At 35.3% G+C, this 19,732-nt stretch overlaps 1 protein-coding gene across 1 annotated transcript in view; it reads right to left on the reverse strand.

The window, feature by feature from the left end:
* LOC117337711 (thyrotropin-releasing hormone receptor-like) overlaps positions 1 to 19,188 on the reverse strand; it is a 29,164-nt gene extending 9,976 nt beyond the window's left edge. Inside the window, exon 1 of the mRNA XM_033898809.1 lies at positions 18,337 to 19,188. Coding sequence (XP_033754700.1) covers positions 18,337 to 19,188 — 852 coding nt within the window. The remainder of the gene's footprint in view (positions 1 to 18,336) is intronic.
* Between the last annotated feature and the right edge of the window lie 544 nt (positions 19,189 to 19,732).

Consider the following 19,732-nt stretch of genomic DNA (forward strand, 5'->3'; position numbering starts at 1 on the left):
TTGTCTGCATGTTACAGCATGTAAGGGGAACTCTAATTTGGAAATCAAAAGTAAGGTGTGTCGTGTAACCAATTAAATGGAGGAAGCATATTAGATTGGCAAGTCATATGTGAATGCATATCATAACAATAAAAAGGTTTTTCTATGTTCAAACAACTACAGATATCTAGCCATACATATATGTTTATAGTTTAGTTCTTTTTTGTTTTGAATGAATTTAATTGCTCTGCGATAAAAGAGCTGACATGTTGACATTCTTACAAAGCCTACATGGTGAAGTTTCACTCCAATAGACGCTCCTTTGCAACTAGCAAACCGTTGTGATAGTTAACATACAGTTCAGAGTGAAATAACTTTTTTTTCTTGGCCGATACATACCGGTCTTAAAAAGGTAGTTGGTACCTCTGTTTAACGCTGTTAATGTTGGGGCTCGACTGCTGCCATTATAATAAAACTGGGTTAAGTTTCCTAATGCGCTAATCTGTCAAAAATGAAAATGACCTTACATCCGAGTGAACCAAACTTAGAACATTTACGGTAGTTGGGTACATAGGCTACAAACAATGTTTGTTATGCCTATCACCAACATTTTACAGTCTAACATTTAATCAATTTATACTGTAAAAGTTCATATTTTAGCGGTAAACTTATTTTTGCGCTTTTCTCGCTTGAAGCATTCGACTTACTCATGATTGCGCTAATTTCACTTTCTATACACTGTTATTATATACAATAGTTTTGGCTCGTCAATTTATTAATATGCCAAACTGTAATAATTTGGAAATGTGCTAAAATTGAGTTCGCCAAATAAAATATTCTTTCACAAGATACTCGTTAACAATAGAGCGATACTTTTCTTTAAAATGTCTTTTTAATAAACGTTCAATAAACTTTTATACTTCACCCAGTGAGTTTTATACGAGTGATTTTTAGAATTTTATCTTTTATTTTCAGTTTGGCCTTTTCAGTTTGATATTTTCTGTTTCTGTGAACGTCTTTTTCTAGTGTAAAGGTAATATTCGGCTCTAAATTATCATACTACATAAAACAATACGTAATTAATCTTAGTAAGATGCTACTTCACAACCTCCTTGTCTATTCATTGTAAATTGAAGACATCTACAGAAAACTGGCTAGAATCTGGTGACTGGAACACGTGACTGGAACACGGGTCGTGTCTGTTAGCACTACCATCTAAGCCAGAATGATCGCGGGAGATCTAGTCCGCACGTTTTCCGAATTATCGCGGTTATTGTATTCTGTACATGGTATTTGTGGGATTATTTCTGGTTGTCCTCATTACAGGACAGCATACTATCGTTCCTGGTGGTATAGGCTTGTTTGGTGACTCTCAGGATAAAATCGTACTGCAGAGCCGTGGGTGTTTTCCATCATTGCAAATTGTTCAGAGTCGGTCAAGGCAAAGTTTTTAATCTCTTTCAGCCCTTGCCCTAATTTAAATATCACACGACCGTGCCTACTCTCTCGGCTTTTTAATACTATTGTATATAATCAATGGGCCTCTAATGTCATTAATGCACACGGAACGGGGAAACAACTGGAGGTTAATTTGACCAACATGAGCAACACTCTTAGTTAAAACGACTTCATTTTGAAACCAAATTCGCAAAATGGACAGTTTACTTCTGAAACGCTTTCTATCTAATTAATTTTATTTTCGCAAATGAGACCGAACGCTCGATCCAAATCGATGTGGGTCTATTAATATGTGCGCCGTGGTACTATTACTATTTCGGTTATTGTCTTGAATCAAGTTACCAATGTCGTAAGCATTGTTTCTATGACGATAAGTAACATTGTTTCTATGACAATAAGTTAATATTGTTTCTATGATGATAGGTAAGTGTTGTTTATAAGGCGATAGGTGAATATTGTTTCTATGACGATAGGTAAGTGTTGTTTATAAGGCGATAGGTGAATATTGTTTCTATGACGATAGGTAAGTGTTGTTTATAAGGCGATAGGTGAATATTGTTTCTATGACGATAGGTAAGTGTTGTTTATAAGGCGATAGGTGAATATTGTTTCTATGACGATAGGTAAGTGTTGTTTATAAGGGCGATAGGTGAATATTGTTTCTATGACGGATAGTTAAATATTGTTTCTATGCCGATAGGTAAGTGTTGTTTATAAGGCGATAGGTGAATATTGTTTCTATGACGATAGGTAAGTGTTGTTTATAAGGCGATAGGTGAGTATTGTTTCTATGACGATAGGTAAGTGTTGTTTATAAGGCGATAGGTGAATATTGTTTCTATGACGATAGGTAAGTGTTGTTTATAAGGCGATATGTGAATATTGTTTCTATGACGATAGGTAAGTGTTGTTTATAAGGCGATAGGTGAATATTGTTTCTATGACGATAGGTAAGTGTTGTTTATAAGGCGATAGGTAAGTGTTGTTTATAAGGCGATATGTACGTGTTGTTTATAAGGCGATAGGTGAATATTGTTTCTATGACGATAGGTAAGTGTTGTTTATAAGGCGATAGGTGAATATTGTTTCTATGACGATAGGTAAGTGTTGTTTATAAGGCGATAGGTAAGTGTTGTTTATAAGGCGATAGGTGAATATTGTTTCCATGACGAGAGATAAAAATTGTTTCTATGATGACGGGTAGTCGTTGTTTCTATGGCGATAGACCAGGGTTTTTCAGGGGATTAAGTCATCGTAGAATGTCGTATGAAACTTGTTTATCATTATTTATATATAGCTGTCTCCTGTTTTTCAAGATAATGACATGGCAGAGATATAAAATAAAAAAAAACAATAGAAAACAAAAAGAAAGAAAAGAAGAAAGGAAAAAGGAGGGAAGGAGGGGGGGGGGGGGGGGGGGAGGGTAATACACATGTATATGTTTATCAAATGACAATATTATGTATGTCGCGTGTTAATTTCACTGAAAGACCAAAGTGATAAAATATAGTAATAACAATACAGGTTAATTTATGTTTTTGTTACTACAATGTCTGTGAATCGTTTGCTATGATTATTTTGTATGGTCCAATGTGTGAACTACTTTCATCATTCATGGTCGGTGGCCGAGTGGTTAAGGTGTCCCGGCACTTTAACACTAGCCCTCCACCTCTAGGTTGCGAGTTCGAAACCTACGCGGGGCAGTTGCCATGTACTGACCGTAGGCCGGGTGGTTTTTCTCCGGGTACTCCAGCTTTCCTCCACCTCCAAAACCTGGCACGTCCTTAAATGACGCTGGCTGTTAATAGGACGTTAAACAAAACAAACCAAGTGAAATCAAATAATATGTATAATGATATGATGTGCTAATGCAATGCATACGATACGTTTTGTGCCTAGGTTTCAAATATAGAGAGAAACATGAGGACGCTTTCTCTTCTGAAACATTAACTAAAATTACAATATTAACGGTCAATAAACACACGAAAGTCATACGAGATAATAAATAGCGAGAAAAAAAAACGAAATATGAAAAAAAAAAAAAAAAATAAAAAAAAATGGATTGGTTGGTCTATCGTGTAATACAGACCGACAGTTTTCAACATTTTGTATATTTTAACAGCTTAAAATAGAAATTTTAGACAGAATTATGCTGCTATACAAATAATTGTATATCGATGCAATCCAAAACAATGTATGTAATAGTAAATGATTCACTGCATCCGATATACTGAGACTGATTCTCAAGCTTCAATGACAAATCCTACGACGGGCAAGGACGACATCGTCACGGCGGCTGTCTCTATATCAAGGAAACCATTCACCAATGGTTGTTTTAATCGAGTGTAGTTTGTTGTCTACATATTGAATCCGTTCATTTGCCAGTTTGATATTAAATATTTAGTTACAAATGGTATAAACGCGATAAAATAGTCAGAATAAATAATTGCTCTTGGTAATTGTTAGTTCGAATGTGTGCAAGGGTGAGGTAGATAGTGTTGGCTTCTCATTGAAACATAATTTGGAAGCCGTCATCCATGCTGCATCTGTCGTAATCATGGCGGTGGTGGCAACCTTATGCTCAACCTTGTAATCATCAGTGTAAAATAATTGGAAGTTACTGTATTTTGACTGTATATTCATGAAGGATAAAAATATGAAAGATATAGGGATCAGCGTCAGTCCAAATATTTTATGAAGTGATTGGTCATTTTCTGGGGAATTAAAAACATAATAAAGTGGGATTTTCATTATTCCGAAATATTCGATTGAGTCAACATTAATAAGGGCGCTTATAAAAGGGAAGAAATGCATATACTGTAATACATGTTTAAATTAATTAATTCAGTTATTTTGAAACAAATCTCTATAACTTGAAAAGTGAATATGTTTGGTTGGATTCTTCTCAAAGATTTGGTCTTATTTTTCTTTTGAAAAGTGTCACTATACCATTATTCAAATGTTTTTTTACTGGAGTTTTACTGTAAATCCCCAAATTAAGTTATGATCATTTTCCAGATCACGTTCAGAGGCCATTTCATCTCTCATTAGTGCTGTTGCACAAAACAATATAGCCTGACGTCATCAGCAATGGGAGTCATTGGAAGTTAACGTCCATTCGCAGTCTAGACGTTTGTAATTGTATTATTTCTATACAAGACTTATACATTTTCTGCATCCCGTCTGAGCACGTACTTTACACAATTTGCAGACATGGCGAAATTTGCTGATACAGCAACTTAAAAGCTTCCTATAATAAGGGCATGTCATCTGCATCATGTACTTGTCGTCTGTACACTGCACTCGTTTATCTTTCAACTCTGAGGGTCATACCAGGTTAGGTGCCTAGGGGAGGAAAGGGAAAAGGAAGACGGGAGCGCGCTGGGAGGGGGAGGAGAGGAAAGGGGAGGGGAGGAAGGAGAAAAAGGGAGGACATCAGAAGAAGCTAGTAAATTGTTACTTCTGAGCAAGTAACGTTAAAGCGACTATATATAACTGTGAAAAGAATTGATGGAAAATGATATATGATTTTATCATAAAACCAAGATTCTCCCTTAATTGCGAAACAAAGGTTCGCAAACGAGTATTGTAAATACCTAGATCAGTGTTAGGAAATACCATAACAATTCGGTAGGTCGTACAGTAATGCATATTATGTTATCGCTTGTAAGCGGAACTCTTCGCGGTCTCGTCACCCGCATCAACGTGATTTCATTCTGCTTTTTCCATGTAGTTTTGTTCACAAACATAAACGGAGGCAAGCAATGTTTAAAACCCCTTTGATATAAACATTTTACAAGGTAAAGTCTCGTGTAATGTTTTAGTTTTAACCTATTTGATCTGATTGACCTATTTGACTACGTCAGAAATATACTTTATTGGTTAATTAGATTACTTTCCAATGCTTGTTTTTAACTCCTGAAATCTTGGTCCGGACATCCAACCCAATTATTAGTTACGTTACTGCATTTTCCTACTTTTTAAACGGTAGCTTTTTCACTGGCAAATATCTGTTTTAATTTCATTAAAAAAAAAAAAAAAAATCACGATTGATAAAAACAGTCAGTTCACTGTTTATGCATTCCTTAATTGTTATATTTTCACATGTAAATTTATGTATTTTATGAATCAAAGCGTCTGAAAATCGTCAGAATTCTAGACTGTCTCTTCGCCTCCTCTCCCGTCCTTTTTCACAAAAAGGAAACCCGCGTGGGTGTTTTCAAGGTGAAAATGGTAATAGAAGGCATTTTGGAGACTTCTGGTCGCTTATTAGAGAGTTATTGTTATCACTGGAATAAAAAATTGCGGTCACTGGACGCGTAAACAGTTGGCCGCTTAACAGAGTTAAATATATAGCGAAAACGCACGGAAGGAATTGAAATGGTCGCTTAGAACAGAGAGTCGCTTAATACAGCTGGTCATTTGGACAGATTCGACTGTATATATAGACACTTTTTATACGAAAAAAGCACCGGTAATAAGTATAAAATATACAATAATTGTCGCTTAAAACCAAGCAAATGTGTGTAAAAATGACAAAAAAAAAATAAAAAAAAATAAACAAACAAACAACATATTTTAAAAATGTTTTGCAGTGACTTGATATAGACAACATAATGGTGCCACATGCATTTTATTTAATTTAATTAGGTAGTGTTTTAACCATTTTAAAGACAGTGCTTACAAAGCTTAAAGTGTTTCTCGCCTTATCGTTTTAATAATTTTGCAAATGAAACATTACATCAATTGTTATTGTAATACTGGATTAATTCATTGAAATGTAGTTTTAAATCAATATTCGGTTGCAAAATATAAAGCAGTTAATATTGTATTATTAGTGTCAGATTGGGACACCCGCAACGTGCTACGTGTACGTTCAACAAAATAACAGATTATAGATGAATGAATTCACATCGCGTGATATCATCCTCCAAACAATTTGATTTTTGATTTTAAAAACACAACTCATCATTTTCAATGATGCACAAACTACTTTTTGTAATATTTATAAACAGAATGGCACATTCTGGTTTAATCCCAAGATCAATTACGCGACATGGTTCTTATGATTTTAACGTTATTGAATACGGCAATGCAATATGAATCACTGCTTATTTTTAATGAAAACATTTGAAATCCCATATCAAAAATGTTAAAGAAAAGAGTTAAATTATGAATGTTTTGTATCTCCTCATCCAGTATTTAGTGGTTCTTTTGACCAATTTCGAGTTTTGGACTCTTGATTTCATAAGTACTTTAAGCCTATAGCATCACTGGTGACCCCGTATAGGACAAAACAACTGTAAGGTGTCATTAGCATCACTGACGACTCCGTATAGGACAAAACAACTGTATGGTGTCATTAGCATCACTGACGACCCCGTATAGGACAAAACAATTGTATGGTGTCATTAGCATCACTGACGACCCCGTATAGGACAAAACAACTGTATGGTGTCATTAGCATCACTGACGACTCCTTAAAGGACAAAACAACTGTATGGTGTCATTAGCATCACTGACGAGTCCTTAAATGACAAAACAACTGTATGGTGTCATTAGCATCACAGACGACCCCGTATAGGACAACACAACTGTAAGGTGTCATTAGCATCACTGACGACCCCGTATAGGACAACGCAACTGTAAGGTGTCATTAGCATCACCGACGACCCCGTATAGGACAAAACAACTGTATGGTGTCATTAGCATCACTGACGAGTCCTTTAAGGACAAAACAACTGTAAGGTGTCATTAGCATCACTGACGACCCCGTATAGGACAAAACAACTGTATGGTGTCATTAGCATCACTGACGACCCCGTATAGGACAAAACAACTGTATGGTGTCATTGGCATCACTGACGAGTCCTTAAAGGACAAAGCAATTGTATGGTGTCATTAGCATCACTGACGAGTCCTTAAAGGACAAAACAACTGTAAGGTGTCATTGGCATCACTGACGAGTCCTTAAAGGACAAAGCAATTGTATGGTGTCATTAGCATCACTGACGAGTCATTTAAGGACAAAACAATTGTAAGGTGTCATTAGCATCACTGACGAGTCCTTAAAGGACAAAACAATTGTATGGTGTCATTAGCATCACTGACGACTCCTTAAAGGACAAAGCAACTGTATGGTGTCATTAGCATCACTGACGAGTCCTAAAAGGATGAAACAACTGTAAGGTGTCATTAGCATCACTGACGAGTCCTTAAAGGACAAATCAACTGTATGGTGTCATTAGCATCACTGTCGACCCCGTATAGGACAAACAATTGTATGGTGTCATTAGCATCACTGACGAGTCCTTAAAGGACAAAACAACTGTATGGTGTCATTGGCATCACTGACGACCCCGTATAGGACAAAACAACTGTATGGTGTCATTAGCATCACTGACGAGTCCTTAAAGGACAAAACAACTGTATGGTGTCATTAGCATCACTGACGAGTCCTTAAAGCACAAAACAACTGTATGGTGTCATTAGCATCACTGACGACCCCGTATAGGACAAAACAACTGTATGGTGTCATTAGCATCACTGACGAGTCCTTAAAGGACAAAACAACTGTATGGTGTCATTAGCATCATTGACGACCCCGTATAGGACAAAACAACTGTATGGTGTCATTAGCATCACTGACGAGTCCTTAAAGGACAAAACAACTGTATGGTGTCATTAGCATCATTGACGACCCCGTATAGGACAAAACAACTGTATGGTGTCATTAGCATCACTGACGACTCCTTAAAGGACAAAACAACTGTAAGGTGTCATTGACATCAGTGACGACTCCTTAAAGGGCAAAGCAACTGTATGGTGTCATTAGCATCACTGACGAGTCCTTAAAGGACAAAACAACTGTATGGTGTCATTAGCATCACTGACGAGTCCTTAAAGGACAAAACAACTGTAAGGTGGCATTAGCATCACTGACGAGTCCTTAAAGGATGAAACAACTGTATGGTGTTCTTAACATCACTGACGGTTCCTATAATGAGGAAACAGCTGCATCATGCACTAAACTTAATTTTGGCTTATATCTTACTCCCAACGTGTTTTGAGTTGTACTTATATCGTGTATATATCATCTATTTTCTACCTCTATTATCATTTTAACAACATTTGCCGTTCTAATGATCTAAATATAAAATTCCAATGCTTTTGTCTGATTTTGTTATCGCCAATCACATGCTTGTTCATAATAAGGTAGTAAATGAATCACCAAGGTTGAAAAAAAAACAACCCAAAAAGCAAAAAACAAACAAAAAACAAAAAACGAAAACAAAAAATAAAAAAAAATCTAACAAACAAACAAATGACAAACAACAAACAAGCACATACACATAAACAAAGAACTAACTTTGGTAAAAAGAAAGTTAAATAACAAAATATGTGTTAAATTGTCGCTTTTAAAAATTGCTTCCATACAACTTGATTAAAAGACCCTACAAAAGGTGGTATAGAAGATTCAAGTGAAATAACCTGTGGAATTGGAAATGAATTGTTTGGTGCTGAAACGTCCTACCCAAACATTTAGCGGCATTGAGCGACGGAGTCGACTAAAATGGGTCAAAATGAGTCTATTTTAAGTAGCATTGCCCTGAAAAGCCTTGCGTTTTGGACACTAGCAATATATTTACCGACACAAAATGGAAACCCTCTCTTGCAATCCGTGAGACCTCACAAGGATTGATAGTATTCCTTATCAACCTCTTTTAGTGTTCAGCAGTAAGCAGGAAGCTGTAAATGCCATTTTAATGACTTCGGTATGTCGCGACCTGGGGACGAAGTCGCAGTATCCCTCCAAGGGAGTACGCAAAGGCTAAACGTAATTTAGACTCGGCAAGTAGGTTAACAACCATGGTATTTCTTTGAATATAGCCGAACTAAGCGTGTCTAAGTGTACCGAACTAGAGCATTTTGGCATATTTGTTTTGAAAGTGATATTCTCATTTAAGAATTTAACCAGACCGTTTGCTATCCCAAATGATCTTTCAGTGTTGAAGTGTCTTTACAAATAAAAATCCATTTGATAGGAACGAAAAAACTTTCATTGGCCCCATTCAAATAAGATGCTGTCCTTGATAATCTAATGCGACTATATAATAATACATATTTGTGTTTTCAGTATACGTTTGATTTGGTAAAATATTCCTTGATAGTGCTCTGACAGCACCATGAATTGGTCCTGTTTTTCTTTCAAATGGCATTATACAGCGCCCTAAAGTTGGTCACATTCAGGTATGCACAAACTACGACCAATTCCAATGACAGCCTTATTGGAACTTAAATTATTATCTATATGACTTTATTACCAGCTCTTTCATAAAAAAATAGCTGGATTTAATACAGATTTATATGACTGTAATGGATAAAGTAATATTTCAGTCATATTACCAAATTAAATATTTGTCCCAATGTATACCGCAGCTTCCTCTAATATAACTGGAAATGTATATCAAATTAATTGCTGAACACTTGATCGGGTAATGGTGTGATGGCATTGGTGACGCAATTACGATGAATTATGAATATTTAGGAACTTATTATATATACTTTGTATTTGTATTTGACATTTCCCGTATAATTAACGAAAGTGTTTTGTATCTCGGCCCCAAATGTGAACCCGTATCTCTCCTAATCACTGTACACATTGTGTCTTAGTGAAAACAGGCTGTAGAAATGTGAGGTCAGATTCTACAAAGAATAAGAAGAAAGGCTTGGGCCCTAGTAAGATCTGTATCAATGACAGCTACAATTGTAATATCTCGGGTTCATACGCCTCATGGACCAAATACAAACCAACGTAAAGCTGAAAGGACGGTTGACCTCACAAACATCTTCCAATTATTTATATTTACTTGACCGCGTATCAAAGTCAGAACAGTGGTCTACTCAACCAATCAACCCTTTAGATTATTATTATATTTATAAGGCCTGCGTTTTGCTACCATACTGGAGAAACATTGCACTATCCGTATAAATGAATTTGTATTGAATCTTTGTCACTGTCCTCTCCGTCCATAGGCTGATACATGTCCCCTTAATACTATTTAAGGCTTCACCCAATTACACACTAAAACGTCGCATGGTCTGGTCGACCCCGTAATTCTATCTTTAGTGGTATCCTTATACCAAGACGTCCCATTCTTAAAACGTAGTGGGAGAAGAAGCCAAAGGCAATGCCGACTTGTCACCTTAGAAGCTAATTTTACTTGACGTGGTTACTACAATAACATGTCCTTGTGTGAATGTGGGCCTTAACCTAAGTGGCCTTGACAAACATAAGTAATTAGCTGGAACCATGTGCTTTTGATTAAGGTTTTTCTTATATTGAAAAAAAACATGTATTTAAGCATTTTTGCTTTATATTATATGATATTTATATTTTCAAGAAAAGCTAACAGACATTGTATACTGAAGGAAAGTCGCCACCAAATTACACGTTTTTGGTTATGAGGATTTTTACAATTGGACTTTGTATATAACAGAAAGTTATTCATTTAACTGAAGACGACAGAAGACATCTGATAGGTCTTTAACACCATTAAGAATATAAAGGATTCCCTCATAGACTCTGTCGCCAGTAGACACCATCTTTTTCTTTGATACTGTGCCCCTTGTTCCTGTTTCCAAACCGGTACAAAGGGGCCCATTGACTCTCATAAAACAAAGTTAAAAATAAATAAAATAAAAATACATTTAAAATAGAAATTATTACCAAAATCGTCTTCACCCCATAGTAGCCATGTGTGCTATTTGCCACCTCAATGTTCATTGCTTATATCTGGACAAAAAGGTTTGTCGATATGTTTACAATTTTGTGTACATTGCGGCTACACTGATCATTTGTCTGATGCACGTGACAGTGGAGTCACCGAATCTTCACGCTCAAATCAAGCACTTGTGATTTGTAATTCACAATGACTTCAAATATGTTTTAAGTACATGTACTATCAAATATTATTGTTCATTGGATTGTATCTTTTGCGACAATGTTGTACATTGCAACATGATGATCAATAAAATTGTTCGTCATGGACTCCTCGCCAGTAGGCACTATCTTAATAGGACTCCAGCTATTGAAAGGACGCAACACCTGTTAAAAACATGGAAATACATCAGTCATGGAAATGTTTCAATATCAATGTTATAATAGACAAAAAAAATCAGGCCTTTATGTGTTTCTGTAAATGTAAGAGGCTGTTTATCTTCGATATACCACTATAAAGTTGTCTGTTGTTAGCCCCTCATTTCCAGACACATTCAGACTCACGATATGGCCCATACAATAATCATGACGTACAGCCCTTACAAACAAAAGGCTGCCCCTATAATGAGCGTCATAGATAAAGACATGTCATTGAAAATGTTTGGATGTGAATTGTGAAAGGGAAGCAGATCAGACAATATTTTCTTTCCTTTTTAAGAGTTATAGGATTAACTCCTCACACCAGCCAATGTCATATGAAGGCGTTTTTATGATGGATCGTGCCATTCTCTTCCACCACTAAAGTGTGTGTATTTTCTTTAGGTATGATCTTGTTATCTGCAAGACAACCATTCTCAAGAAAACCATAATCATCTTTGTTTTCTCATGGTGGTGATTCTGTTTTTCCATGATCAAATATTGTAAGATTAGCTTAGCGGCGTCCAAGGAGGCGAAGAATGCTGATTTAATATGTAGTATCGTTATCGCCCCGCTACACCTTGCTTGCGTGTTTGCCTTCCAATGAATAGTAAATCGGGATATTTTTTTTCGTCACAAGATATCAGTTTTCATTATGACAGAGGTTATAGAGTAAATCATTACACACGGTATAGCCCAATCTGCTACTAAAAATGTATTTACTCAATTTTATTTGTTAAGCTTATTGTTATTTTTATTTACAAAGCATCACCATTATAATACTTCATCCTAACTATCAAAAACAATAATAGCCGTTCTAGACGCCATTTAATCTATAACATCATCATCATCATCATCATCATCATCATCATCATCATCCTTGTCATCGTCGTCGTCGTGCAACTATAAATCTCATAAAACATCATCATCATCATCATCATCATCATCATCAAAACTTTCCTGAACACACTCAGTATCATACAAACATCACGCCATTACATGAATGTTATGATATACATCAGTAATTACCCTGACCATACACGTACTTACTTGTGATTATCATGCCAAAACTATATGACCTTAAAGCCGAATTCCTCTACATCTCATACCATGATCCACAACCATTCGCCTACATTTGAACCCTAGCAACCATACCTCATTCACATCTACTTGGGGGCACAGTATTAAAAATGAAGCTCCATTTTCTTTTACCATATGGTATTATGGTTAATTATTTGATCATCTTTTCATTAAACATCTTTTAACCTCTGGCATGCTCAAAAACAGTTTTTATGTTCACTTGTATAAAGGAAATGGCTTCTTTAGACTCAGCTGGATCATATTCTGAAACAACATTTTTATTAAAAATATCAAGCTTTGGTATTGTAGAAAGTTTGTAACAATCTGGTATAAAGGTATTCAAGTGCGAACTCATCGAATGTATACAAAAGCCAGTGGAAGAATCTTTTAGAGCATCATATATGTTAATTATCCCTTTCTTAAACAATTCCTTGAAACATATCTTTTTTAAACCAAAATGGTATTTTCGAGAGTAACTTATCACTTGAATTGATACCGTGATCTAAAAAAAACCTTTCCGATTATTTTTTTTACATTCATTCATGCATAATTGTATATATTCACTGCCACAATTTGGCCGCAAACCAGTACCAGTAACGTTTTCAAGATAGACTGGCATTCTTGGTAGATTGTGAAAGTCTTCTTATCTACATGTAGTTCAACTTTTAAAAGAGGTATAGCTTCTATGTTAATCGTCCGTTGACCTTTATTCACATTCTCTTGAACAATTACATGTCTCTTGATTTTAACCTGATAGAATTTAACTTCTTAGATTTTATCTTAATTTGGATGTGGGAGTGAAAAGGGGATTAAATTGTGATACCAGCACTGATTTAATTGTACAAATTCTACTAATACGGGGCTAATGACCTTCAATCCGGGTTTTATTGATGATTTTAATTAATTAATGTTTGTCGAAATTCGGCTTTGGATTTTCACGAAGATTTACTCAAACCATAAAAGTTTAAGTTGGCTTTTATTTACTGTAAAATGAAATTATGTAAAACGGAATCTTCAATAAAATTAATGTTCAAACCTGAAAGTTTTACATACTTATCCCGTGCGTAAATTCCTCCTGTCAAAGATTTTCCTGGTCCATCTAAGATAATTAAAGTATCATCTGCATATTGGGATACCAATATTTATTTGACAGTTATCAATATCTTTACCATGAATGCTATTATTATTTTTTAATATGAGAGCCGAATTTCAGTTAACAGAATAAACAAATATGGGATGATCGGGTTTCCTTGATGACAATGTCGTTCAATATTAAAAGAAGATGGCAAATTACTTGATTTTAGTTTGAAAAATATTTTTATGCAAAGTTTTAACTTAATTTGAGATACTGTTTTAAAATGCGAAGAATTTTCAGACACCGAATCAGAAGATATGTGATATAAGCCTCCGACTTAAGGTATAGATTATTCTCCCCGTCGGTATCCTGAAATAATTTATTCAACATCAATTTGCCCTTATTGCCTCGAGAAATATTTGAGATAATTTGTTGTCAACCCATTCGGACTTTTATTATGATTCATATGCCTGGTCTACTAGCCCGGTCGTAAGTATGTCCCCCTTCTATATTGCTAGAATCAGGTCGAAATTGCTGTGTTAAGTTTATCTTTGATTGTGTATCACTTGAAGAATCATATCAATTTCTATAAATGCTCCTTTCGACCCCTTATTATATATTTACCTTTGTGTAATAAAGGTATAATTCTGAATGTGAAGTTCCTGTTCGCCAACCTAAAGAAATCATTAATTTGGCCCCCCCTCCTCCATCTAACAAGCAATAGAAAAAAGCATTCTTCTGCCTTAGATGTTTTCTTCTAAATATTAAATTCTTACAGATTTACTTCTAGCTCCTCGTTGTTGCTGGTTCCACTATAGCAACGTTCGTGAATTGTAGCTGCAGACGGGATTCCACGGAACTTCCTCTATTACGTTGCTGCCTTTTCTTTTAAGCATGATATGATATGTTTTCTCTCTAATTTCCATTAACATAGTGACCAAAAACAAATGATCATTAGTAGCAAACTGTCAATCATTATCAGTATATTTCTAAAGCTGTCTAGCTTGAAAACAGGGACGACGCTGTCTCTTTACACTCGCTATACAACTTTTTATAAGAGTTATGTTATCAATATCTTTTAATAATGAATAATTCAGCTTTCAAAAGCCCTACTTTATAAATTTGTTTATTTTCATTGTTATTTCAAAAATGAATGTTCCTATTGATATCCTGGGTCTACACACGAAAGAATTATGCTAGAGAGTAAATTATGTGAAATAAGAAAAAAAAAAACAAGTCCAAAATAGCTTGCCTTAAAGGACATTTTTCCTCCATGTACCATATATCTTGTTTCTTCATGATGTTCTCTAAAACTATATATCGAATCGAAATTTCCCATTAACTCCAAAACTATGTTCCTAGACTGAGGATGGTTTAAATTTTTGTAGATTCCATCATAAGCAAGTCCAGATTTGAGTCACCGCACACAGCAACCATTGCATATACATATTAATCAAAGTAATATGTTAGCCTGCTATCCAATATCCAAAGCTAAAAAAATACCTGTTGAATCTTTCTTTTCTCTATATGCTTCGACACCAGTGTAGAGAAAACTTGTCTAGGATATCACCAGCCTTCTCGAGAAGACTAATGAATGCAGCGAGTAATCACGTTTTGTGCAGCTATGCGTTGTAGGGTTCATGATCAAAGACCATTATTAATGATTTAGCGCATAATATTTTTACTCAGACCGGTTTAATGACAAATTGGCACACCAACTATGTTTTCCTTGAAAAAAATATAAATTCTAACCAAATGTATCGTTTTAATATACGCGTTTATAGTATCATTAAGCAGACAATATATGAATCATTTGAAATTTTTATCAGGAATTTCATCAATTTCTATTTCGAAAAGATGTATATATATTTTTCAAAAATGCAGCTGAAACATATGTAGAGTAAGTCGATCTCTGTTCCTCTAAACGAGGGAATGAGTGTGCATTTTACAGATATCCTCAAGTATGTGCTTCCGTTTACCTTCAATGTATAAAGACGATATATTCCATGACAGAACTTGGACAATTGACTTCATACGCGAACTTGTTAAATTGTGTCTATCTGAGATCATCTGACACGGCGTAAATAGAACATCACATATATATTGTATTATCTAAATGGAAATCTTTCTCGACAAAAGAAAAAAAACAAATGTACATTCCACTACAGTAGCAGTTTCACGTGTTAGAAATATAAAATGGAATATTTAATAAGCGTGCAATTTAGCTTAGATTAATGGTATCACTCGGGAAATAAAATGATAGTCATTCCCTTTTCAAATTTACTTATTTAGTAGTTATCTGATGGACTGATCCACATGTTGACATTATGAGGCGAAGGGAATTGCAACTCTTTAAGCAGTGAGAAACACGCATCAATGGTTGCCATAAGGATATATATATATATAATACAGGATCCCGTCTGTCGCTGCAATTCACGATCGTTCCTATAGTGGAACCAGCAACAAAAAGAAGTTTCGCTGCATAAAATTGTAAAATTTAAATGGAAATTGAAAGATAAACGCGTACGCTACATGATAAATAACCAATATCTTATCACAAAGTTAGTGAAGCGTCAAGTCTTTTTGATAACCAATATTTTTTGCATGTGAAATATCAGTTCAATGAGATCAGTGGTAATATATAAAGGATATCTACACTCTTCCAACCGATTGGACACAATTTTTTTTATGTTCACATGGACTATACTGCAAATAGAAATAAATGCTTTTCACATAACGTTTCCCGTTCGGTTTGGCTGAACGGTCTCAAATAGTTGGTTCTTCACAAAATGTGCTTGATTGGTATTCCTATTGATATCGGAAGGTCAAGGTCACTAATACTATACACATCGTTTACTAAATTTGTAATGTTATAAATATGAAATGTGAGGAAAAGCAGTGCTGCATACGTATGCATAAGATGCATTTGTATTGAAGTACAATTCTTCTGTCTAAATTAATGTTTTAATACCACAATTCAATTGAAAAACCTGAATTGAGGGTTGGTGTTTAGTGTTGCTTTTCGACAATGTGCTTACGAGCCAAGTTTTAATGAAATGTAAGTTCATAATTCTGAAAATAATTTCTACTGTATTTCTTGGACTTATAATGTCACGTGACGATGTGTATGACATATTCTATGATGTCATGCCGAAACACGTATGATGCCATGTGACTATTCATGGCGTCATATATTTAAACATATTTCCAAATTTTGTTTCGGCAGTTATGATAACTTAATAAAAGAAAACTTAGATATATTTTCATTTCATCTAATTGAAGGAATTCGGATTTTCGCCTTTGTGTCTCATCCGTGCGAAAACTTATCACATTTTAGAATTCATCACAAGCTTCACGAGCTGGATTGATCTGAAAGTTGTCGTGACTAATCCTTAGATTGTGCTGACCAGATCTTTATATTTTTGGGCAGGTCTGACGTCTATGACTATCAGGACCGCCATCTTGAAAAAACAAGCAACAACTTCGCAAGTTACGCTGGTGTCAATGAGCTGGAACTTTGTGGGATTAAGTAAAGGAATGGAGCCGACAAAATATTCTCATTTTTCGGCTTTGGCCTATCAAAAATTAATCATATCAGCCAGGGCGGCCGTTCCTACGCACCTTTCAACAATTACGTTAAATAGACTACTATTTCAAACTATAATTCGACTTAGAAATTATTTAATAGTTCAAAAATGTAATGTGTACATACTTTCACCACTCCCATATCAGCATAAATATAATATTAAACACAACGATTTATCACATTTACGACATAACACGTTTGATGGATTCGAAATCTTCCTCCGAACATGTCAACATAATTTGTTTCTTTTACTATATATAGGAGTTTTAAAAGGAAAATGCGGACGGATAGAGATATCACAAATGAGCTATTTGTAAATCCCCAATCTAAAATGGCATGCATATTCATTAGTGACCGCATCATTCTTAGATCATTTCCTTCAGTGACCCTTTTCGTTGGTTGGGCCTATAAAATACAATCAACTAATACCACCGTGTCTTATGTTGGTATTTTGTCATATACGTGAAAAACATTTCTGTATTTTAATGGAGATCATAAGTATGGTATACACACAAGCGACGACGAATTATTACTACATCAATTCAAAAAGAAATATGATCTTTTGAGTCATTTGCCAAATAGATCGTTTTGATAATTACTACAATTATAATTAGAATAAGTCTGCAAAATATTTATTAAAAACCTGATATTTGTTTAAATGATATATAACAAACCAACACATTATTCCAACGTCACTCGATCTACATCAGAACAGAAAAAGAGAAGCTGAGATATTCTACGCAGTATATCAAAAGCACAGTTTTGATTGGTCAATGAAAAGGTGGGTATTCACGCCAGCAGATATCAGTCATAATGTCAAAGTACTTTTTTTTTCAAGTACCCAACATTTGCTGTAGCACTGACAAAGATTTTAAGCTCATAGTAAATGCATACAACTCAAAAAAGGTATGTAAACTAGTATAACGTATTTCAAGTATCTTGTGTTTAAACCAATATTTGATAACCAAAATTACATTATATATACTTAATTACGGATTCTTATTTAAAACATCTACTCACCTGTTTCCTAGAGCTGGTATTTTTCTTAACACGGTATTGGCCATTTTCTTTATATTTTCCACCAGGTGTTTTAGAGATGTTTGTGCTGAACAGTATCCGCGCTATCAAACCATACAGACATGCTGCAATAATTAGGGGTAACACGTAAAAAGCTATCAGATCAGTCATGTAATAGAATAAGTACTGGTTCCTTTTAAGACGATATGTGCACTTTTCTATTCCAGATATTGGGTCCTTTTTTGTCATCGTTAAACCAAGCCAAGGGGCGGTATACATAATAGTAAATATCCAAATTCCTGCAGTTATTTTCATGGCTCTTTGTACAGTGCACATTCGTTGAGCCTTCATTGGGTGACATATTGCAATATACCTTTCTACAGTGAAAGCTGTCATTGATAGGGCCGATGCATCAACTCCTAGGTATTGAAGGAATATTAGTGTTGAACACATAACATGGCCCCATGGCCATTCGTTTACCTGGTAAAACGGTTCAGGTACGGCAGGAAGGGTGGCCGAAAGAAGGACCAAACAATCAGCCACTGATAAACTTAGAAGGTAGCAGTTCGTAGGGGTGTGCATACTCTTCGTCCGCCATACTACCAGAACAACAAGAATGTTTCCAACAAATCCAACAATAAATATGATGATTGCTATAGCAACTGACACGGTTTTGAAGAGAAGAGTGTAATTATTAATGGTTGGTTCGGAAGATATGCTACTCACATTAGCCACCCCGAATAAGTCCGAGGAATTCTCCATAGGTAAGAAGGGATTAGCACAATCAGGATCCAACGAGGCACATGCGGAAAAATTAGCATCTAGTACAGAGTCGTTTAACTCAAAATATGGCATAACAGTTTTGGTAAAATTGTTTTGTCACAAAATTCACAATGTCGACCTTTTATATTCACGTGCTGATAAATGATGGCTTAACAACAGATGAATTTGAAAACTGATTTTCCCAACGAAAAAAGGTAAAACAATAAAATTACTATGAACCACCAGGATTTTTCTGAAAGCAATTTCTTCAATTCAAATCGTATTAGAAAATAAATTCCGACTATCTAAAAGCGCACTTAATCAGATAGCGGTTTAAATGGCGTTGTCAGTGGGTAACATTCCGTTAACAAGGCAGTGCTGTATCACAATCTGTTTCCGCGACCACTTAAACACGTACTGCTGATCATCGGTAAACCCCGTCTCTCCAGTACCGCGCGATATCTATCATACCGATACAGTAGTGAGCTTGGCTGTCATGCGAATCATTGGCAGCGGTATCTATTGAGAGGGACGACAACTGCGACACTTATCTGTTCTGCGGTGCTAGCCTATTGACGGTTTATGCTCTAAATCATTGGATATCCTTTCAGGGCCAATTAGGAAACCCAATCCATGT

This window comes from Pecten maximus, chromosome 11 (genome assembly GCF_902652985.1).
Source record: "Pecten maximus chromosome 11, xPecMax1.1, whole genome shotgun sequence".
In the NCBI taxonomy this organism is placed as follows: Eukaryota; Metazoa; Mollusca; class Bivalvia; order Pectinida; family Pectinidae; genus Pecten; species Pecten maximus.